Below are 23,213 nucleotides of genomic sequence, written 5' to 3'. Positions count from 1 at the left end.
AGGCCACGGCAGCCCTCCCCGAGGGCAGGGAGACGCGCGGGGGTGTGGGGGGCGACGCTTTTAGGAGGCGTGAGTAGCCGGGAATACCTCTCCCCTCGCACCGCTCACAGGACCCCCACTCGCTGTGAAAGCTCTGCCCTGGCCGACGCCGTCCAGGTTGCCGCGGCCGCTTCCTGTCCACGTGCCGACCCACGGTCCCCGACAGTGACTGCCCCGTGCCACGCACTCAGCGCGTCTCTGTGGGAGGTTTACGCGAACACCGGGTCCAGAGATCCCAGAGGCTCAGGTCGGCGCTACACATCTTGTCTGGGGACACAGCTGCAGGGCAGCGGAAACGCACTCCCCGCCCCCTTCCAGAAGGAGAACAATCCTCCGGCGCCCGTACTCAGGCCGCAGCTCCTCACTCACTCATTCTGTTAGTTCCCACCGAGGGCACTTCCCCTTGTTTTTTTACAGCGAGTGGAAGGGAAGGGAAAAGACAGAGAGAACATCGGTGTGAGAGGGACACATCGCGTGCGCCCTGACTGGGCCGGGGATCGAGCCTACACCCGAGGTACGTGCCCTTGACCGGAATCGAACCCGCACTGTGACACTTCGGTGCCCGGGCGGACGCCCTAACCCCTGAGCCAAACCGGCCAGGCTCAGCGCCGACTTCCGCTGGGCATGAAGCCGAAGCTATTTCCTATAAACCCAGGACAGCAACGAACTAGAAATGGTGGGAAGGCCCCAGGCCCGTGGCTGTGGGACCGAGGACGCACCACCGGCCGTGGTACCTGACCACGCAGAACTCGGGCCTTCGATGTTCCAGCCACACTCCCTGTCCGCTGACCAGTCGCTCCCTTGGACTGGTGGGCGATGAGGGAGCCCAGTTACTCCCAATCACACACGTCAGGGGATCGCCCTCCCGCCCTGGCCTGGCCGCCCGAGGAGCCCGCTGCCCGCAGGGTCAGCCCACCACCCGCAGGGTCAGCCCACCGCCCGCAGGGTCAGCCCACCACCCGCAGGGTCAGCCCACCGCCCACAGGGTCAGCCCACCACCCGCAGGGTCAGCCCACCACCCGCAGGGTCAGCCCACCACCCGCAGGGTCAGCCCGCCCGCCCACAGGGTCAGCCCGCCGCCCTCAGGGTCAGCCCGTCCCCCGCAGGGTCAGCCCGCTGCCCTCAGGGTCAGCCTGTCCCCCGCAGGGTCAGCCCGCCGCCCTCAGGGTCAGCCTGTCCCCCGCAGGGTCAGCCCGCCGCCCTCAGGGTCAGCCCGTTCCCCGCAGGGTCAGCCCGCCACCCTCAGGGTCAGCCCGTTCCCCGCAGGGTCAGCCCGCCCTCAGGGTCAGCCCGCCGCCCACAGGGTCAGCCCGCCCCCCTGCAGGGCCAGCCCGCCGCCCGGGCGCTTACTTTCCTCGGCCAGGTCGTTGTCCTCGGCCTCCCGCTCCATCTCCTTGCACCAGCCCTCCATCCTCTGCGTCTCCGTGTGCAGCAGCTTCAGGAACCAGGAGCCGTCCCTGCGGCAGGGCGACACCCGCCCGCTCTCGGCCGCGTCCAGGGACGACTCCAGCCAGGGCTCGGGCGGGGGCAGGGGCGCCGTGTCCACGGGCGCCCGGTAGTCCTCCCGGTAGCTGAAGAGGCCCTGCGTGCGCACCGTCCGCAAGGCCCCGTACTGCGTGGGCGTGCTGGGCTCCGAGTGCCGCTGGAAGGAGCTGCCGAACTGCAGGCCCTTGTCCTCCATGGTCACCTGCCCCGGGAAGCCCTCCAGCTCCAGGTCCGCCTGCACGGCCGCCGTCACGCTGTTGGACCGCTTGAAGCGCCCGTGCCTGTGCGGGCGGGAGGGAGGGAGGGAGATGGGAGGGAGGGGAGAGATGGGAGGGAGGGAGGGAGGGAGGGGAGAGACGGGAGGCCTCTGAGGCAGGCCGGGCACACACCCTGGCCCACGCCTGTGCTCCCTGCTGGGTGCTCCTCCATCCAGGCCCATCCGGCTTGGCTGACATGGACCTCAGACGCCTCCCTGCCTCTCAGTGTCTGCTCTGCAGGGTGGGGAACGCAGATCCTTTGGTCTGGCCCTGCCCAGGCCTCAGCGGTGAGCTGGTTAAATGTTCGACCGGACAGAGCAGGCTCCTCTTTAAGTGGGTAATTCTGTGTGGCCCTCGCAGGACAAAGGTTCCCGCCCCCGGTCCAGACAATGCCCAGGGATGTGAGTCTCTTCCGGCACCAGGAGGGCCCTGCACTGGGGAGCCGCCCTCTGGGCCCGGTAGGCACAAGCCCGCACGGCCCCCAGCTGCGTATCCCGTGTGGGGACGCCTGTGGCCTGCTGAGCTGTGGCCACGCCCGGTCTCGCCCGTCACGTGTCAGGGCACAGGCGTCCTCTCCCGCCGGGCCGCCAAGCCTCCTGCCCTCTGAGTCCCTCACACACAGTCACGCAGGCCGGTCTGACCGCAGCTGGGGCGTCACCAGCTCCACAGCCCGTGGGGGTTGGCGGCAGGACCAGGCTCCGAACCGGAGCCCAGATGTCGTGGGCGAGAGCCGTGTGCGTCTCCTGCACACTGCACCCCAGCTACACATCTGGCTCCCCACCCCCGGGACCGCAGGCGGCACAGCTGGGACCGCAGCCGGGAGTGACTGTGCCACTTACTGAGCTCAAGGCAAAGACGTGAGGACCCGCAGCTGCTGGTGGGACGGAGGCAGCGGGCGGGTCCCCTGGGGCAGACGGCGCCCAGGTACCAGAGGCCTCCTGGGAGCCTGGGAGGCCATTACTTTGTGGCCTGAATGACTTTTCCGTCAAAGAAACCTTTATAGGTTGGGTTCTAAAACACCCTATTATGCGTGACAGGCACGCAGTTTCCCAGTGAGATGCAGACTGACGCTCAAGGTGCAATGATGATTAAAATGGTTTTATAAGATTTACAAGATTATACTATTCTAAATGTAAAACAAAATGACGGCCCTGGTCTTGTTTCAAAAATACCACCAGAGCCCAGCCAGTGTGGGTCAGTGGCTAGAGCATCAGCCTGCGGATCAAAGGGTCCCGGGTTTGATTCCGGTCAAGGGCATGTACCTTGGTTGTGGGCTCCTCCCCAGCCGGGACCCTGGTTGGGGCTCATGAGGGAGGCAACCAATCAATGTGTTTCTCTCACATCGATGTTTCTCTCTGCCTTTCCTTCTCTCTCCCACTCTCCCTAAAATCAATGGAAAAACATCCTCAGGTAAGGATTAACAACAACAACAACAACAAATAACACTGGAGTGCCTGGCCAGTGTGGCTCAGTGGTTGAGCATCGACCTATGAACCAGGTGGTCAGGTTAGATTCCCAATCAGGGCACATCACATGCCCTGGTTGTGGACTCGATCCCCAGTGGGGGAGGGGGGGCGTGCAGGAGGCAGCCGATCAATGATTCTCTCTCATCACTGATGTTTCCACCTCTCTCTCTCTCTCTCTCTCTGAAATCAATAAAAACAGACTTTAAAAAACTGAATTAAAAAACAGTTACAGGCGTGTGAGGGAGGCTCTGTCCGCTGCTGCTGGAGGCAGCTCCTTGGACAGAGGACGCGTCCCCGCGAGTCGGCCTGTCCGCTCGCGCAGATGCCAGACGGCTCCGGAGGGTCGTTCCCGCCTCCCGCAGAAACAGCCCCGCGGACGCTGGCTCACGCCCGGATGGCGGGCTGGCAGGACGGATGGATGACCGTTGGTCGGCCTGACCGAGAAGCCGGCCACCAGGCCCCTAAACCGCGGCTCAGGCCCGGCCACGCCGCGTCCGCGAGGGGCTGCGTTACCTCTTCTCGTCCTCCACCTGCACGCCGACCGAGTGGTACTCGCGCAGGCCGCGGCTCTCCGTGTCCGAGTCCGTGGCGGTCTCCACCTAATTCGACACAGAACATGGCATTCAGAGCAGGGACGCGGGACCTGGGCGGGGACGGTCCCTGTGTGTGCTCCCTGGCTGCAACTGATTACGCGTTTGTGTAATTAACGCAGAGATGCACGCGGCCGGGAGAACCACAGAGAGAGGGCCACGCACTCATTGGCGACCGTGTGCCACTGAGTTTCACCGGATCCCACACAACCACTCGCGCCCGGCTCTGCTGGGCTGCGCTACCACCGGGCCTCCCGGCTCTCCCACACCCTCCGGGGGAGGAAGCAAGCACAGCGCGGACCAGAGAGCGAACGACAAGGGGGCGAGTCACTGGAGCCCGACGGGCGTCTGCATCCACATCCACACACACGGAGGGGTCAGGCCGGGGCAGGGGACACGGGCAGGCGCCGCCTCTGCCACGCAGCCGCCACAGGCGCCAGGAGGGCCGCGCCCGCAGGGGGACGCCAGCACAGGACAGACCTGCCTCCACGCGGGGCCCTCCTGGCGGCCGCGTTGGCCAAAGTCTCCCCAAACCCACACAGCGCCGTCGGCAGCGTGACACCCACACGCGGGGATTCCCGTGAAAACAGAGCCGCCACCCACATCAGCGGGAAAGGGCTGCGGAACCAAAGGTTAGGTTAGTCGTGAATATGATCCCCTTTTCACAAGAAACATGACCAGGCCGACCAACGGGACTGCGATCTCAATCCGAAATGTGAGAACGAAGCTGTGAAACACGTCTTTTCTTAGAAACGTCGGCCATCGCTGCCCTGTGCACAGTACGGCGACGCCCGCCCATGAGCCACGCGGGCAAAGGGCCACGACGCAACAAGCGTGACCGTGAGCTGTGGTTGTTCGAAGGCGGAGCCGCGGCCTCCGCAGGAGTAGGTGCCGCTCACTGGTGGCTCACAGAGGTGATGGCACCAGCAGCGGGCACTGACTTCATGCTCGCCACGCGCCAGGCACTGTGCTCAGCGCGTAACAAACACGTGGTCCACATGGCACCTGCCTTCGTGTCTCGCCGCGCTGACCGGCTGGGGAATCAGAGACGGTGAGTAACCGGCCGGGAGGTGCCCAGCTTGCGGGGCGGAGTGAGGGCTCACAGCGGATCTCTCCCATCACAGAGCCGCACTCTGCACGGACCTGCTCCTGCCAGACTCAACCCTGGGCACCTGCTGGTGCCTGGGCCCCGGGGGACGGTCGGGCACACCCCGATTTTGTTGGTGTAATTCTGAAAACAGGCCTGGGAGTCACGCCCGGCTGGCGGCGTGCCCTGAGGGCTGTGAGAGGAAGCTGCTGGAGGAGGCGGGTCCTGGGGGGAACCCCACCTGCTGTGTCAGGCGCTGTGGCTTTAAGGCATCTGTCCTCGTTCTTGCTGGCTGTGGAGATTGTGTCCGATGTTGCTGCACACGAGGGGATCGCGGGGAAAGCCGGGGCGCGCGGGATGCTGTCCCGGCCCTGGGGGAACGCGGCTGCCTGCCCTGTCGCTGCGTGGGACGGCGTTTCGTGAGCAGAACCCATTTGCTCACTCATCTTCCGTGCAGGGATGAGGGTGACCTCCGGTTACACAGCTGCTGCTGTGAGCATGCGTCTGTGTGTGGCGTGCATGCAACTCCTGTGAGTACATTCCCGGCCTGTGGGGCTGGTCAGAGGCTAACAGGGCGCAATGTTGGTGGCGATTGTCCACTGGGCCGCTGCCCAGGGGACTCAGCCCACAGGGATGCGTCCAGCGGTTTCCGTACCGGGCGGCGCTCTGCCTGCATCCTAAGTGCCCAGCGGGCGTGCCTCCCTTCGCCCACGTGTAGGGCTCTGTCTGAAGGAACGGCCGTGCGTCCTGCCTGTGGGAGGCAGTCACCGCAGCATGTTTACACGGGGCGGGGTGGGGACGGCGGGCACGGCAGGGGCAGCAGGGGGCATGCATGTGGGACGTGACGGCGACTCACGGCACAGCATGTGCCTCCGAAGTGGCCGTGGCCATGGCTGGACCACCCGGGATGCTTAGGACACGACGTGGGTTGACACTGACCCACAGACACACACTCATGGACGCTCACACACACGGTACAAATGCAGCCAAACACAACCACAGGGTTCTTCTTCTCTTCTCCGGTCGGCACGGGTTCTCCCTGCAAATTCTACTGTTTCTAGAGGGAAAGGATCGCTTTCGGGGCGGTCGGATCCTGCGATGGCCGGGGGACGCTGGCACGGGCCGTTCTCTCTGATCTCAGAAATGAGGGAATGGACGGCTCGCTGGAGCGGCACGAGGCCCTGGCCGCGGAGCCAGGCCCGCGTGTGTCCACAGAGACTGTCCCCTGACCTCTGGCCTCGGGCTCAGACGGCCGGGCGGCCGTGACGTGGGCACTGGGTTCAGGGAGGACCGCTCGGAAGAACAAGGGAGGGCTGGAGGGCGTGTGATAAGCACCCCGGCCGGGCAGCTCACTGTCCCCCGTCTCAGAGGCCCGGGAGCGGCAGCTCCCTGCAGACGGAAACAGCAGCGTCAGGGAGAGGAACTTCCCTCGCACGCGGGAAGGAAATCGGGGGGCGCTTCCAGGAGGAAACTCCGGGTGCGATGCGCACGCATTTCCGTTTTGAGAAACACACGCTTGTCTTCATTTCCACGGGACCCACCGTGTCCTGGACCCAGAGGAGGGAGGTGAGTCAGTGAACCCCCCCGTGCTGAGCGAGCGCCATGCGGCCGTGTGTGCGGCTCACGGATGCGTGGGGACCGTCCCCTCGGGGAGCGGTGGCGCCTTCGCAGAGGCTGTGCAGGCCCCTGGGACCCAGAGCGCCCCCTGCCCCCCGCCACGGTCAGAGCAGCTCCTGAGTGAATGCCGGAGGCAGGTGGGAGGGAGGACAACCCTGAACCTGACGTGTTTAAGAAACAGGAGTCTTTTTTTGGAGGGGGGGAGTGTGTGCGTGTGCATGTGTGTGCACACACATACACATACATGTGTCCATGGTTGTGCATGTATGTGCACACAAGTGCCCACACATGTGTATGTGTGCGTGCATGTTAGGACAGGCCCGTGTGCCCGGGCCCTGTCTCGAGTGTGGCCTGGATCTGCAGGGTGTCAGGGCTGATGAGCTGTCATCTGAGCCCCTGGTCTCTGAGGGACCCGGGAGGGGTGCTGGGGGACGGGCCCAGAGCCTCCTGAGCTCAGCCGCAGCTCCGTGCTCTCAGCCCCGCTCACTCCGCTCCGCCTGCCCAGCCTGCACGCAGCCAGGCAGGCGTGGCTCTGATACAGTCCCCGCACGCTCCTCAGGGACCCATCCCACACCCCCATGGCCAGGAGGTGCTCCCCACTCCGCACTGCACTGTGGGGGGCTCAGCTCTGGTTGACGGGCCAACTGGGATCCCAGCAGGGACCAGAGCTTTGGGGGGTCTCAACGTGAAGGGTGGAAGGCTTCCGGGCTCGCACCTGCGGAGGGCGCAGGGAGCCCGTCCCACCTTAGAGATGGGCTGGGCAGGTGCCTGAAGGTCCTGGATTTCAGCCCCACTGTGGGACCGGGGCTCCGGCAACCCTTCTGACAGTTTCACACACACACACACACACACACACGCACGCACACACACATGTGTACACACAGACACATGCACACACAGAATCACACACACAATCACACTCATGCACACACACGCGCACACACACACACAGGAAAAGTAAAACCTCTACAACAACAAAGTTGCACATAACAAAAAAAACAAACACAAAGAAAATAGTTGATGTCCTGACTGTCATGAGGAGAGTGAGGGCGGCTCAGGACAACGGCAGACACCGGCCAGGCTGCACAAGGGAAAGGGCCCTGCAGTCACAGCCCATCCGCCATGGTCCAGCAGCCACAGCCCAGCAGCCACGGCCCAGCAGCCACAGCCCAGCTGCCACAGCCCTGCAGCCATGGCCCAGCAGCCACAGCCCAGCTGCCACAGCCCTTCAGCCATGGCCCAGCAGCCACAGCCCAGCAGCCACGGTCCAGCAGCCACAGCCCAGCTGCCACAGCCCTGCAGCCATGGCCCAGCAGCCACAGCCCAGCTGCCACAGCCCTGCAGCCATGGCCCAGCAGCCACAGTCATGCTGCCACGGCCCATCCACCATGGCCCAGCCACCATGCCCAGCCCTGCAGACCCAAGCAGAAGGGGCCCGCGATGAGTGGCACCGAGGCTGCCAGGACTGTATGCAGCCTCGCTCAGGGCCTGGGCTTCTGCAGGGTGTGGCCCTGCTCAGGGGAGGGACACTGACCACACCCTGAGGCTCCCTGCTGTGTGTGTACGTGGGGACCATACTCCCCAAGCTCCCGGCAGCAGCGCTCCAGGGGTGAAGTGATCGGGGGCACCGCCTGCCCAGGGAGGCCAAGCACATCGCATGCCAGCCATCTACCAGCTGCGGATAGAGCGCCCCTGCCCGGAGCGCAGCCCCGGGGACACGCCGCCTCTCCTAATCCACGCCTCCTCCTGGGGAGGAGAGGCCCATGGCGAGACCTGACCCTCCTGGCTTCAGCGAGGCCTGGACCCCGCTGGCCACGCGCCCTGAGGCGAGTCACTCACCCAAGCCTTGGTTTCCCCGCGATAGCGCCCGGCGCCCGGGGTTATGGGAGGGTGGGTATGTGGTGGGCAGGGCACGTGGCGTGGCGTCCCTGCCAATGCTGTGACTGGGCCTGAGGACAGGGACGCCTCAGCCGTCCTAGCGTCTCCGAAGCCCCCACGGGAGCCCGTCACTGGCGGCCGCCTGTTGCTTTTCTCTGCTCCCTGCTGGCTCCCACCCCCATCAATTTCCATCTCGGCCTCTTCTTGACCCAAACACCAGGGTCTGTGACAATGCATTTCCGTGGCTGTGAGTGCACTTCCATCTGCCCGTAGCTCCTCCGCGGCTCACACGGACTGCGCACTGTTCTCACTGAATCCCGTACACACGGGCGTCCTGTGTCACACTCATCTTCACCATCCACGCCCCGCCCACGCCCTGTCCACTCACTCATCCGACACTGGCCGAGCACGCGCTACGTGCCAGGCACTGTGCTAGGCGCCGGGTGGCCATGAGGTGGGAGACCCAGCCGGCCATCATGGAACACAGTCTGGGGGGAGGGGCGGGGCGGCATCCAGAAAGGCGTCTGGGGAGAGGGCTGTGTGACTGCGTGTTAGCGGGTGGGGCAGAGGCGGGTGGGACGGGGGTGAGAGGAGGCGTCAGGAGCTCCTGGGGTGATGTGTGTGTGTGTGGGGGGGAAGTGGGGGCCGGATAATCTGCTGTGACGGGGGACCTCACAAGTCTTCTCTTGAAACGTGACCCACAACCCTGTGGGCTGTGCTGTGGCCGCAGGAAGTTACCGGACTGTGCGAGCCGTCTTAGTCCTCATACCTGGAGCAGATCGCACACGGGGTTGGGGGTGGGGTGCTGAGGGGGGGTGGGGTCCCCGCAGGGATGGGCTCCCAGCACAGTGCCTGGCACTCAGCGTCAGGACTGGGGTGACAGCCGTCGCAGGAGTCTGGGAAGGAGGTAAGTAAGTTCATGCGGACGGGCTGTGAGCGCTGGTACTTACATCCGACCTTGGGTATGGCTGACGCTCTGGGAACTCAGAATCCTAAACAAAACAACGAACCACAGTGTGGGGACCCGGCTCGCGGACCGGCCGCGGGCCTCCCAGCCGCTCCCGTCCCCGATGCCCGCGCGCCCCTCGCTCTCGGGGCCACGGCTCCGTGCCCTCGGCCCCGGTAGGGAAGCCCCGACTTTTAAAACGTCTGCTGGACTCGGGCCGAACGGGGAGTGACGGAGTCAGCGGAACCTGTCTGCCCAGGGCGCGGGGACGCTCCTCCCACGTCACGGTGAGCGGGGCGGTCACGGGGACAGGTCAGGGCGTCTCCTGGGGCAGCCACGGCCCTGCGGCTCCCGGGCTGGGACCCGGGCTTAGGTGTCTGCCCCGCGCCCGCCCCTCCCACGCACAGGGATGGACGCCCCGGACAGAGTCAGGGGCAGATGGGCCGCCTGCTCTGAGGTCTGCATCCTGGGCGGGCGCCGGGCTCTCCATGGTCTGAAACCACGGGACGTGGCACTCGTCGTGGCCATGGCCACACAAAAGCCCCGGAGCGTCCTGTCTGGTGCAGGAGCCTGGGCGACCCACGTGGGAGTGGCCGTGGGCACCAGCCCGGGTCAGAGCCAAGGCCTCCTCTCTCTGTCTGGGGCTCCCCCCCGCCCCCCCGCCCCCGCCCCCCTGCCTCCCGCCCCCCCCGCCCCCCGCCCCGGGCTGGCTGCAAGGCAGGCAAGCTCTGCGAGAACAGGACAAGAAAGTCCTTCTTCAACAAGAAATACCCAACCCCTTGCTCTCCCAGCCGTTGATGGCCCCTAGACCATGCCCTGGGTCAGGAAGGGGAGGGGCGGGAGGGGAGGGAGGGGAGAAAGGGGAGGAGAGGGGAGGGGGCCTTCGGGCAGCAGGGCGGGCCTGGGTCAGGGATGGAGCCTCGGGTGGGGGAGGGGGGCGTAGTCATGCACCTGCGGCTGCCAATGGGGACGAGACCCGCCTGGCGTCCCAGCCCCGAGGCCGCGGCTCCACTAGACGGGGCCCGGCTGTGTCTGCCTCTACACGACCCGCGTTCCCGTGGCGGCAGCGAGCGGCTACCTGGACGCCGATGGAGGTGAGCCGGCCTCGGAGGAACTCCTCGGCCTTGGACGCCAGGATGGCCTTGTCCCCGCGCCCCGGGCTCGGGCCGTCGGCGGCGTGGCGCTGGGCGGCCGTCTCCAGGGCCAGGCTCAGGGCCTTGGTGCTGTCCAGGCTGTCGGTGGAGTTGTAGAGGCCGCGGCCGTCCTGGGCCCACGGGGAGCCCCTCTGGGCGCGGCCCTCCTGGTAGGCGTCCTGCGTGGACTCGGTGCTGCTCTGGGCCGTCACCGAGATGAGGGGCCTGGAGGTGGTCCGGGGGGGCACGGGCGGCGGCGTCTTCTTGTAGTTGGCGTAGGAGACGGCGGCTGCAAGACACACGAGAGGCCAGGTCAGCAAAGGCGCGCTCGCCGCCTCCCCCCGTGAGGAGGGCAGTCCACGGCGGCCGCGTGTTCCCTGCCCGCGACCCGCTAGCGAGCCCCTCCCAGCGTCCGGCCCCGGGACTCGCAGTCATTGCAGGAAGCGCCGCGCTCAGAGACGGGACACGAGAACTTCCCACAGTGAGTGATCCACACGCCGAGACCCACCCTGGCCCGCGCTCAGTGACTCCGGCCGCGGGACGGAGGCAGTCACGCCCCGATTCTCACCCGGTCACAGCATCACGGGGAAAGGCTCACTTCATGAGACCCTTGAAAAGCCGGAAAATTCTGTCCAAGCCGGTGCGGCTCAGTGGCTAGAGCAGCCGTGGGCAAACTACGGCCTGCGGGCCGCATCCGGCCCGTTTGAAATGAATAAAACTATTGAAATAAAAGACCGTACCCTTTTATGTAATGATGTTTACTTTGAATTTATATTAGTTCACACAAACACTCCATCCATGCTTTTGTTCCGGCCCTCCGGTCCAGTTTAAGAACCCATTGTGGCCCTCGAGTCAAAAAGTTTGCCCACCCCTGGGCTAGAGCGTCAGCCTGAGGACCAAAGGGTCCTGGGTTCGATTCCAGTCAAGGGCACATACCTGGGTTGCAGGCCCCTCCCCAGCCCGGGCCCTGGTCAGGGCTCATGCAGGAGGCAACCAATTGATGTGCTTCTCTCACATCGATGTTTCTCTCTGTCTTTCCCTCTCTCTTCCACTCTCCCTAAAAATCAATGGGAAATCTATCTATCTATATATTTTTAAAGAAAAGCAGGAAATACTAAATTACATAGACGTTAAGATAGAATAGATTTGTGGGGAAGGTGAGCTATCTACACCTGCCAGGCAGGGTCCAGGGTGACTGTTTTCTCTTCCAGTTCCCTGTGTCACCTGAAAGTGCTTACGATGGGTGAGCATTTCAATAACGGAGAGCCCGGCTGGCGTGGCTCAGTGGTTGAGCATTGACCTATGAACCAGGAGGTCAGGGTTCCATTCCTGGTCAGGGCACATGCCCAGGTGCAGGCTCCATCCCCAGGAGGGGGGGTGTGCGCAGGAGGCAGCCCGTCCATGATTCTCTCTCCTCACTGATGTTTCTCTCTCTCTCTTCTCCCTTCTTCTCTGAATGAAAAAATATGTATTAAAACAACAACAACACTTTCTCCCGACGTGGATCCGCCTCCCCAGGCACACGGTTGGGCACAGGCCGGTCAAGGCATGATTCTCCGGGTTCGGAGAAGCAAGGCTGCTTTTGTTCCGGGTCAGCCGGGTGGTGGTGGTGTCGGCACTGCCCTCCTCGGCACTCTGGCCGCCTGAGGACAGAGAGGGGAGGAGGAGATGGCCACTCAGCTGTGACCGCGGGTGCCCGGCTGGGGGGCCAGGCCAGGAGCCGGCCGATCGGGCTCCCCGGTGCTGGACAGGGAGGGGAAATTCTCGAATGGACACGAGAAGTGTTTCTATCTACACACGGGCCCCACGGAGAAACCGACACATGGATTTAGTAGAAATAAATAACCGACACCAGGTAGTTGAGAAGAAGACGTTTGATACAAATTAAAGAAACGGATTTAGAGACACGCATGTCGTCCAGGCACCAGCCGCAGCCCCCTCTCCCCTGTGATGCGGAAGCCGAGAGGGGCTTGTATGTGAAGGTGTCGGACAGGCATGTAACACGCACCCTGCATGTTCCCATGTTGCTCACAGGGGCCCGTAACATGTGACACGGTCCCGCCCGTGCCCTGGAACGGGCCTGTTGATAGCACAACAAAAAGTCACTTTTCCACTCCTGGTTAACGGAATGTTTTTGGACTTTCTTGATTTAACGATGAAGTCGCAGGCGTCAGTCCCGAGTAAAGAATCGCGGCACATGGATACCCCGGGGACCGAAAGCCACACGGGCCGGGATCTTCCAAGACGAGCGGGATGCCGAGCCTTCCTCCGCTCACTCACTACTCAGCCGCCCTCTCTGGCCGCCCATGTGGGGGCCGCGACCCCATGGGACCGCCCTTCCCAAGAGGCTCCTTGCCGACAGGACTGGAGGCGCGGAGCACGGGAGAGAAAGAATAAAAAACGACCGTCTGATCGCGTTAATTTGCCGCCACGGACTCAAATGAACAATTTAAAAAATCATTTCGCACATTCAGGAAAAACATTCAATTATTCAGTTGAGCAGTTTGGGCAAAAGTAATTGTCTCCGTTCTGTGCGTGTGAACACAGAGCGAGAATACATCATCGAAGCCGGAAGCATCCGTCACCGCTGGGCCGCTGCCATTGGCTCCGCGTACGCCAGGCAGCCATTAAACGCCACGGAGATTCAACTCAATTCAGCAGCAGAATTCTACTGGGGCTCCTGCGTCTTCAGGGAGCAGACGGATCCACAGAGACAGGGATCCCCAAACATCACACCAGGTTAATTTAACGATGAGCGATCGAGTGATTTTGAAATAAAAAATTAAATGATTACTTAAGACCTTAAAGTAGCTGACGACCTGACTACTCTATATTTTTAACATTTTACTTTTTTAATATATATATCTTTTATTGGTTTCAGAGAAGGAAGAGAGAGACAGAAACATCAATGCTGAGAGAGAATCATTGAGGGGCTGCCTCCTGCAAGTCCCACACTGGGGATCGAGCCCGCAACCCAGGCCTGTGCCCTGACTGGGCATGGAACCCTGACCTCCTGGGTCATAGGTTGACGCCCAACCACTGAGCACACCAGCTGGGTTTCTGTTGTTGTTAATCCCACCGGAGGATATATTTTCCGTTGATTTTTAGAAAGAGTAGAAGGGAGGGGGGCGAGGGGGAGAGGGAGAAACATCGATGTGGGGGAGGCACATCGATTGGCTGCCTCCCACAAGCATGGGTTCGAACCTGCAACCCAGGTATGTGCCCTTGATGGGGAATTGAACCCGAAACCCCTAGGTCCGCAGGCAGACGCTCTAACCACTGAGAAAACTGGCCAGGGCTGCCTCGGCTACTTTTATTTTTATGTGAGTCCCGGCGTAGATGAGCGTCCTTCTGGCTTTAACGCCTGTCGCTGACTTCCTCGCCGTGTGTGCAGGATGCCGTGTGCACGATGCCACGCGCACCCCTGCTGGCTCCCCAGTGGCTGCGCCCTGCAGGGAGAGGGGAGAATGCACCGTGCTTGCCAACCCACGGCCGGTCAGTCTGGAGACCAGGTCAGCTGCTGAGAGTCGTCTGAAGCGAGGGGTGGGGGCGCAGCTCGCCCAGGGCCTCCCCTGAGCCTGTCCCACAGGAGAGGTCAGCTCCCTGCTCACCACGAAGGAGCCGTGAGGGTGCCCTCAGGGCGGTCTCCGGGACACTGTGAAGTGGAGCGGGAGATGCTGAAGGGACACGGTGCTCAGGCGGCTAGTCCTTCCCTGTCGGCAGACGGAGGCCTGGACCAGGCACGGCGCCCCTCCCGGCGTCGGTGGGGTTGAGGGGTGCCACGGGACCCCTCTGAGGAGGCTCTCCAAGCCCCGAGTCCAGGGCACTGCCAGGCGGCAAGTCAGAGGCCGCAGCTGCAACACTGTCGGGGGGACGCTGTTGGGGACACTGTCTGGGGACGCTTTTGGGGGGATGCTGTCGGGGGACGCTGTCGGGGGGATGCTGTCGGGGGACGCTTTTGGGGGGATGCTGTCGGGGGACAATGTCAGGGCGATGCTGTAGGAGGATGCTCTCGGGAGGACGCTGCGCCCAAACTCGCAGATTTATCTCCATCGTGGGCACAAGGCCGCATCGTACGCTGCCCCTCCAACACCCCTACCGGCCAGATGGCTAAGCCAGTCACAGCCCAGCTGCTGTGCTGACAGCCCGCAGCCCAATCTCCCAGGCGCTCCAGAGGGACTGGAGATGCAAAGCAGATGCCAGTGCGCCTCCTCCCGTCTGTCCCACCGAGACCCAGAGCCACTGACCTTGACCCTCAGGACGTGCCTTTAGGTCTGCGAGGGGCTGGACTGGCACGTCTGTGGCAGGAGAATGTGGGGACACACGTTGAGACCAGCTAACTGCCCAGATGCAACAGAGGCTGCCGGCCCGTATTCCCCGTGACGGAGCCATCTCGGTGAATACATCGCTACGTTAACCACACGCCTAATTACCGCCGGCACCTGGAATGCGGCGAGCGTCTGGACTCCGTCCTGGCAGTCATTTGCAAGCCAAAAAGGAAACCCAAAAATTAGCCTCGGACCGTAGGCGGCACAAATCCGCAATCAAGATGCAATGCATTTGAACGCAGCGGAGCTCTGTGTGAATGTAACAGCCCCGCTCAGACCCACTGCACGCTCTTAATTAGGACTTGAGAGATGACAGCGTGAGAGGAATTACGGCAATCAAGCCTGCGCCTGCCTGCGCGCGTCTGCGGGCTGGAGAAGCCGAGCAATGCGGAGGGCACTGCTCAGCCTGGGACGGTCCCGCCTGACACGGTGATCACTGCCGGCTCCACGCGTACGTGTGACGGACAGGACGCAGCCCCGCCCACAGGTTTCCCGAAGGCCGCCTGCACCACGCGGACGGGTTTCACGTGTGTTAATGAGCGACTGGCTGTTTGCGTCGCCGACGGAACAGTGACCGCAGCTGTTCAGGGCTCGAGACACTTCCCTGCGAACATTAGCAAGATCACATGATGGGAGGAGGACGCGGATTTTCTGGAGAAAACCTGAGAATGCCGCGGCTTTGAAGGCTGTGAGGAGCCGCGAGGTGGCCTCAGCGCAGGACGTCCGCAGGGCCAGGCTGAGCCGGGCTGGAGGGCACGAGGGCGAGGCACCCAGGGAGGCAGGATGTGGGGTGTGGCTCCCCCACCCCCGTCCCCCCAGCAGTAACTGTCCAGTGGGACACACGTGGACTGTCCAGTCTCCAGGAATGCGACGCTTTAAGCTTAGCTGAGCCCGGCCCGCGTGGCTCAGTGGCCGAGCACAGACCTATGAACCAGGAGGTCACGGTTCCACTCCCAGTCAGGGCAGTAGGGGGCCTGCAGGAGGCAGCCAATCAATGAGTCCCTCTCATCATGATGTTTCTATCTCCCCCTCTTCCTTCCTCTCTCTTTAAAATCAATAAAAAAAAGTAAAAAAAAAAAAAATGCGGGGTTACTACTGTCTCTTTATTCAAGGAGACGAAAATGACCTTCCATTGCAACGATTAGTGACATAACAAAGCCAGGGCTGTGACAGGTCCCAGGGCAGGAGGGGCAGGGACACTGAGGCAGGAGAGAAAGTGGACACAAGGCCATCCGTGTGGGCCACGTGCAGCCAGCCTGGACCAACAAGCCATTATCTCCCCCAGCCCAGCACCCAGAGCAAATGGCTAAAATCCTCCTGAGGAGAGAATGCAGAGGGGGAGGGGGAGGGGGAGGGGAGGGGGAGGGGGAGGGGGAGGGGAAAAGGGCCGTTTTCCTCCCTCAGCAGAGAAGCCAGCAGCCTCGGGCTTGGCAAAATCAGGTTGCAGGTGCTTCTCAGGAATTCTGGGAAGGCCGCCACCAAGTCACCAGGGACCCGGGAATTCATCTGCACCGAAGTGTTCACCAGGGGATTGTGGACCCCGTACCAGGAGGGTGTGAGACCCAACTCGCCCTTCAGATTAGCTGAGCGCCTGACCCTGACCCCAGGCCCTAGGCTGAGCTTCATAAGCCGGACGTGCAGGTGTATCTGCCTTCCTTCCTGAATGAAGGTGCTGCTCCAATTGCTTTAATGAATCGGCTTTCACCGCACAGTCAAGGTCTGTCGTAGAAATGCTTCCGTATGAGAAGACAGGGATCGAGGCTGGGGCAGCCCCCCCTCTCCCCCCCGACTCAGGGCTGTCCTGTCCCAGCGCCTCGCTGGTGTGGGCGGGCGGTGCCTCTCACAGGGCTCCCTGCCGGGTAGAGACGATCCCTAACTGGCGACGTGTTCCCTCTCACACACGCTCAGTGGACGCAGCCTAAGTCTTGCCTGCCTCTCCCACGAGGTCAGGTGAGCACATGGGACGGCCCGGAACCTGCCGTGGGGACGACGTCGTCGCAATCTCAAGTGACTGTCACGGAGAGGAAGACGCAGCCGTGGGTCCCCCCCCAAACAAGGACCATGCCCTCCCGCGGCTCCTGTGCACGCATCCCGGGGGTCGTCCTGGGGAGAGAGCCCTCAGACGCTGGCTGGCGGGGCTGCGCCCATAAACCCGAGCTCCCGGCCGGCGGCGCTCTGCACGGCGCCCGCTGGGATCGTAGCCCCAGGTCTGTGCCGGCCAAGCAGATGCCTCCTCCTGCAGCCAGGAAGCCGGCGGCCGCCAGGGAAGGGGCGGAGGGGGTCCTGCCTGCACTCGGAGGGACTGTTCTGGCTCCCCCGCGAGGCGCCGGGCCTCAGGCACCCACAGCCTCCTGCTGAAGGGGTCGGTCTCGGCTTCCCGAGGAGACGCCACAGGCGGGAAGCCCAGAGCCGGCCACAGGCAGCCGCACCTGAATTCGGGGTCACGTCATGAACGTGGACTCATGACGAGGCTTAGCTTCGAGGGCCTAGGAGCAGTGGGCCCGCCCCAGGCTTCTGTCTGTCTGAGCGGCATCCGTGCTGGCCTTGGGTGGGTTCCCCCCATCCACCCATTTGCCGTGCCCTCCCACGGCGTCACTGTGACCCCGTTATCATGGAATGCCCCACCCCCGAGTGCACGTCCTGCTCCCTGTCCTGGGGCGGCACCTCCATGGCAAAAGGCCTTTGAAGGTGAGCAACATTCAGGACTCGGACGGGAAGATGCTCTGAATCACACGCTGGCGGGAGGGTGGGTGTGGGAGGCCCGGGGAGGGGGCCCGGGAGAGGCCTGCACCTGGCGCTGAGGAGGGCGGCCTCCCGGGGCCCCAGGTTACCGGACACCGGGACTGTTATGTCCCCTGGAGAGACAGGCTGCTCCCGACACGGGAGCGATACCACGGGATGGGTTCTGGCTGTTTGCTCGCCACCGCGCCCGGGTTTTCCCTTTGTTTTAATGACTCCGCGAATCCGCTGTGACATATGCTGAGAAAATTTCTGACCCGGAGCAAAATCATTATCCTCCAATTTTCTGGCATTTTCCTCCACGGCACCCACACGGCTCCCGCCCTTGAAAAATCGGGTGACGTGCACATTTCGACAAGTGCATCTGCCCCGTCCGTCACTGCGCGGGCGCGGAAGCCGCCGCGTGTGAAATGAAGGTGAGGTGCCTTCTGAGCCCCTCCGTCTAAGGAGAGGACACCCAGCAACGCGTAGGGCTGTCCACGGTGCAAGGAGGGGGGGCGTGTTGCTGAGCAGCGGGTGCTGGACCCGGCGGGGCTGCAGATAAGATGAGAAAACGGGCCGATTCGGCTGAGCCTCCAGGGGCCCCGAGGGCTGAGTGAGAAACGGGTGCTGAAGACCCCAGGCCAGCGAACGCCCGCCAGCAGCCGCTGCCTGTGGGCGCCCCAAATCCAGGGTCCCCCCAAAGTGGACGCACGCCAGCAGCTGAGAGCTCAACTGTGAAAATGCGATGTATTTTTCTTGGTTTTTAAACATATTTTGATTGATTTCAGAGAGGAAGGGAGAGGCAGAAACATCACCGATGAGGGAGAATCATGGGCCGGCTGCCTCCTGTTCACGCCCCACCTGGGGATGGAGCCCGCACCCCGGGCCTGTGCCCTGACGGGGAATCGGACCCGGGTTCCTAGGTCAAGGCTCAACCACTGGGCCGCACAGGCCGGCCCGAAAGGAAACGTATTTCAGTAAACACTGCCTTTGTAATTTTTCGAAGTGCGTACACATTTTTGGGGGGACATCCTAGAGACGTTTATCTCATATTCCCGAATTCTTAACAAGGGCCTCCCATGCATCTATTTTAACATTTAACTAGTCACACCCACTTTTCTTCTGCAAAAAGAAACATTTCAATAAATCTTATTTTCCAAAGTCACCACTGCGACTGCTTTTGAAAACGACTCTTGTTAGGGAGTTATTTTCAGGAGCTGGTGCTAGAACCACAAGGAAAACAATTTGTCAGCATCGTCTCCATCCCCCTCACACACACACATCGACAAAGGACGGCCATGACACGTCAGGTTAGCATCCGATCTCCCCCGTATGTTAACACAAAACCACTGGCGTCCCGTCTCGCCTGCACTGGGACGCTCTCAGTCACATTGGAAGCTCAGCGCGTGCGCCCTGCGCAGTGCGAGGCCCTCCCCGTGCTGGTGTCTTTCCGCCTTTTTCAGTAGCGACCTGTCATTTCTTTGGTGCTTCTCACACTCTTAGTAAACAGACGACGGTGGCATGCCGTCTCGATTCCACTTAGGAAAGCCGTGCTGTAAATATTTAACAGACCAGCCAGCAGGACTCAGTGGATGAGCATCAACCTGTGAACCAGGAGGTCACGGTTCGATTCCCGGTCAGGGCACAGGCCTGGGTTGCGGGCTTGATCCGCAGTGTGGGGCGTGCAGGAGGCAGCGGATCCGTGATGATCCTCTCTCGTCATTGATGTTTCTATCTCTCGCTCCCTCTCCCCCCCTCTCTCTCTAAAAACCAATAAAAACATTTTCAAAAGGGGGCCAGTTAGTGCAGGCCCTCCCAGCGGCACAAGGTCTTAGTTTGTAATCCCCGTGGCCGCCCCCAAGTCTGGCTGAAGCCTTTTCCATGCGAGCAAGAGGCTCTGATTCTGGTCCAGCGATACCGCTTCCTGGGCCCCGTCCTGTCCCTGCCCCTGTCCCCGCTCTGTCCCTGCTCTGTCCCTGTCCCTGTCCGCACTCTGTCCCTGTCCCCGCTCTGTCCCTGCTCTGTCCCTGTCCCTGCTCTGTCCCTGTCCCAGTCCCCGCTCTGTCCCTGCTCTGTCCCTGTCCCTGTCCCCGCTCTGTCCCTGCTCTGACCCTGTCCCTGTCCCCGCTCTGTCCCTGCTCTGTCCCTGTCCCTGTCCCTGTCCCTGCTCTGTCCCTGTCCCCACTCTGTCCCTGCTCTGTCCCTGTCCCTGTCCCCGCTCTGTCCCTGCTCTGTCCCTGTCCCTGTCCCCGCTCTGTCCCTGCTCTGTCCCTGTCCCTGTCCCGCTCTGTCCCTGCTCTGTCCCTGTCCCTGTCCCTGCTCTGTCCCTGTCCTCGCTCTGTCCCTGTCCCTGCTCTGTCCCTGTCCTCGCTCTGTCCCTGTCCTCGCTCTGTCCCTGGCCCTGGCCCTGTCCCCACTCTGTCCCTGTCCCTGTCCCCACTCTGTCCCTGGCCCTGTCCCCACTCTGTCCCTGGCCCTGTCCCCACTCTGTCCCTGGCCCTGTCCCCGCTCTGTCCCTGGCCCTGTCCCCGCTCTGTCCCTGGCCCTGTCCCCACTCTGTCCCTGGCCCTGTCCCTGCTCTGTCCCTGTTCCTGTCCCCACTCTGTCCCTGGCCCTGTCCCCACTCTGTCCCTGGCCCTGTCCCTGCTCTGTCCCTGGCCCTCGCCCTGCTCTGTCCCTGTCCCTGTCCCCGCTCTGTCCCTGGCCCTGTCCCCGCTCTGCCCCTGTCTCTGCTCTGTCCCTGACTCCTGGCCCCACTCTGGCTCCCAGCGCAGGTGATCACAAACGCCTTACGTCCAGGGCTTCTGAGAACGCCCTTGGTTTGTGTGACCGGTCGCTGTGTCCCAAGCCTCATGTATTCCAGTCACCTCGCTCGTCAGCGCGGCGAGCTCCTGAGCGGCCGGCTCCGCCGCACGGGCAGCTCGTGGAATTTTATCGCCTGCTCTGCTTTACGGGCTCCTCCGGGCCATGGCTATTCATCGTGTTACAGAAATATGACGGCGCGGAAAAATATGAGCCGTGCGGTGCGGCTCCGGCGGTAAATTTTCCGGGGTGGATGTGGCTGCCATAGAACGGAAGGAAACGGTGACATTGGATCCGCGGAGCCCAAAGACGACCGGAGAATTTACACGGCGCCCGGTCTGCTTGCGGCAATGAATCACGTTTATGGGCTCGCTTACCGAGCGGCGGGGACGCGGGCTGGACGCGGCCACATAGGCGCCCGCGTACCTGTGCACCCGCGGGCTTTGCTGCAATCGACTAATCGCTGACATTTAAAAAGCAATCGTCTTCTAATTAGCAGTGCTTACACTTCTTTCTTTTTTAAAAAAAATATATTTTTATTGACTTCAGAGAGGGGACGGGAGAGGGAGAGAGAGAGAGAAACATCCACGATGAGAGAGAATCATGGATCGGCTGCCTCCTGCACGCCCTACACTGAGGATGGAGCCCATAACCCGGGCCTGTGCCCTGACCAGGAATCGAACCCTGACCCCCTGTGCAGGCACAAACACCCGGCCAACTGAGCCCCACAGGCCGGGCAGACTTGATTATTTTTAAAACCTTGACAACTATGGATTTCATTCTTAGAAGAAAGAAAAGTCACCTATGAAGGAAACGTTCCAAAATGCCATCGCAGTCAGGACTACGTTACGTAAGCAGGAGGGAAAGTTACCAGCGTCTGAGACTAGACCGTCCCGGCCGCGAGGGGCCCCCTTTCCAGGGATAGACGCCCCCCGTGTCCCGCCAGGGGCGCCGCCAGCGCGTCCTCACCTGCCGTGGACCGGATGGTGGAGGTGACGTGGGAGGGCGTCAGCGCGGGGAGACATTCGTCGTCCTGGGAATAGCCGGCTTGGATGGCGCGCAGGTAGCTGTGGCTGCGCGTCCGGAAGCAGCCGGGCAGGTCCAGGGCGTCCATGGCCTGCGACTCCACCTCGCCGAAGACGGACTCGCACACCGACTCGAACTGCCCGTTGACCTCCGCCTCGCTCATCTGCAACGGGCAAGGGCGCGGTCGGTGGCGAGACCCGCCATGCACACCCGGGCCCGCGGGCACGGAACCCACCAGTTTCCGAGGAGTGTCCCACGCCCAGCACGGGGAGCGTGACATCAGCACCCGACGTCAGCTCGGGAAAGAGCTCACTGGGTGATCGCTGGGTGATGGCTGTGTTGTTTGTTGTTAATCCTCCCTGAGGGTATTTTCCATGGATTTTAGAGAGAGTGGGAGGGAGGGGGAGACACAGAGACACGATGTGGGAGACACGCTGATGGGTTGCCTCCCACACTAGGCCCGACCTGGGCCGGGGATCGAGCCTGCAACCCAGGCATGTGCCCTTGACCAGAATCAAACCCGGAGTCCTTCAGTCGACAGACCGACGTTCTAGCCACTGAGCCAAACCCGCTAGGGTGGGCTATTTCCTACTAAACGCAAAGGCCAGCGGCCAGTTCCGAGCCGGCCGGGGCGTCCTGCGGACCCCAAGCCGATGCTTCAAGGGCGGCCGGCAGGTGTGACTGCGTTCGAGGGGCTGCGTTGAAAATCTAGCACAGTACCTGCTGCAAAGGCCGCGTTCAAACTACAGGCTACTTCCTCTGCCTCTCCTCGTCGCCATGGAGACCAAGCCCGTTTGTCAATAAGCTTGTCCAGTCCCCAGGCAGCAGCAGGAGCCGATGACTGGGGGGGTCTGTCTGCCCTCCACCAGGGCCATCACCTCATTCTGCCTCCCCCCCCTTTTCTTCCCCGGCCTGTGACATGAGCGCCCTCACTTCATTTGGAGTTCAGCAGGTGATGATCTCCAAGCCTGCGATTTACCTGCCAGGTGTGGAGTCACCTGGGACTCTGAAAGTTCCAACTGCACGTTATTATTTTAAAATATATTTTTATTGATTCCAGAGAGGAAGGGAGAGGGAGATAGGAACATCCATGATGAGAGAGAATCATGGATCGGCTGCTTCCTGCACGCCCCCCCACTGGGGTTCGAGCCCGCAGCCCGGGCATGTGGCCTGATAGGGAATCGAACTGTGACCTCCTGGTTCATAGGTTGATGCTCAACCACTGAGGCAGCCCGGCTGAGCCCACCTGTATTTTAGGAAATGATCGGGGCTGGGATAGTGGGGGATCCTGGGGCAGAGGCAGGCTGGGCCGTGGGCCTCGTGGAGGGCAGGTGACACGGCCCCAGGTCTCTAGGGGGTAACACGCTCATGTGTCCCACGAGCCATATCGGGAGGCTTTCCCTGGAAATCTAACAGCGTGAACACGGGGCTGAGACCAGGTGGAGGAGGCCGGGGTGGGAGGAAGGGCAGGGACTCAGGAGGGAAGCGTGGGAACCTCCGCCAGCCCTCCTGTGCGAGGGGGTTAACCCTGCGTGTGCGTCCGACAAGGAGCGCAGTTTAGGAGAGGATCGTCCGGCTGATGTGCCAGCCGCAGCTCCTCAGCGGGGTTCCAGCGTGAACGTGACTCTTCCCAGACAAACGGGAGGTGGTGGAGAAGGGTCTCGAATTGGTCGAGAAAGGACAGAAATGACCTGCCTGCAGCGAGCCGACGGTCCCCGAGCGCCAGGGAGCGTCGGAAGTGGAAAGGGCTCCCCGTGGGCAGTCAGACCGCGGCTCGGACCCGGGGGCGTCCCCGAGGGCGTCAGCGGGGAAAGGTCGGTGTGGTTCGCAGCATCCCA

The 23,213-nt window shown here is 62.4% G+C and overlaps 1 protein-coding gene across 1 annotated transcript in view; it reads right to left on the bottom strand.

Annotated features, from left to right (window-relative positions):
• The window catches only part of DLGAP2 (DLG associated protein 2), a 71,279-nt gene that overhangs the window by 15,312 nt on the left and 32,754 nt on the right, over positions 1 to 23,213 (bottom strand). Inside the window, exons 5-9 of the mRNA XM_059685839.1 lie at positions 21,319 to 21,538; positions 10,444 to 10,787; positions 9,370 to 9,411; positions 3,761 to 3,846; positions 1,390 to 1,805 (exon numbers count right to left, since the gene is read on the bottom strand). Of these exons, the coding sequence (XP_059541822.1) occupies positions 1,390 to 1,805; positions 3,761 to 3,846; positions 9,370 to 9,411; positions 10,444 to 10,787; positions 21,319 to 21,538 (1,108 nt within the window). The remainder of the gene's footprint in view (positions 1 to 1,389; positions 1,806 to 3,760; positions 3,847 to 9,369; positions 9,412 to 10,443; positions 10,788 to 21,318; positions 21,539 to 23,213) is intronic.

Source organism: Myotis daubentonii, chromosome 2 (assembly GCF_963259705.1).
Source record: "Myotis daubentonii chromosome 2, mMyoDau2.1, whole genome shotgun sequence".
In the NCBI taxonomy this organism is placed as follows: Eukaryota; Metazoa; Chordata; class Mammalia; order Chiroptera; family Vespertilionidae; genus Myotis; species Myotis daubentonii.
This window is presented reverse-complemented; position numbering and strand designations above follow the sequence as displayed.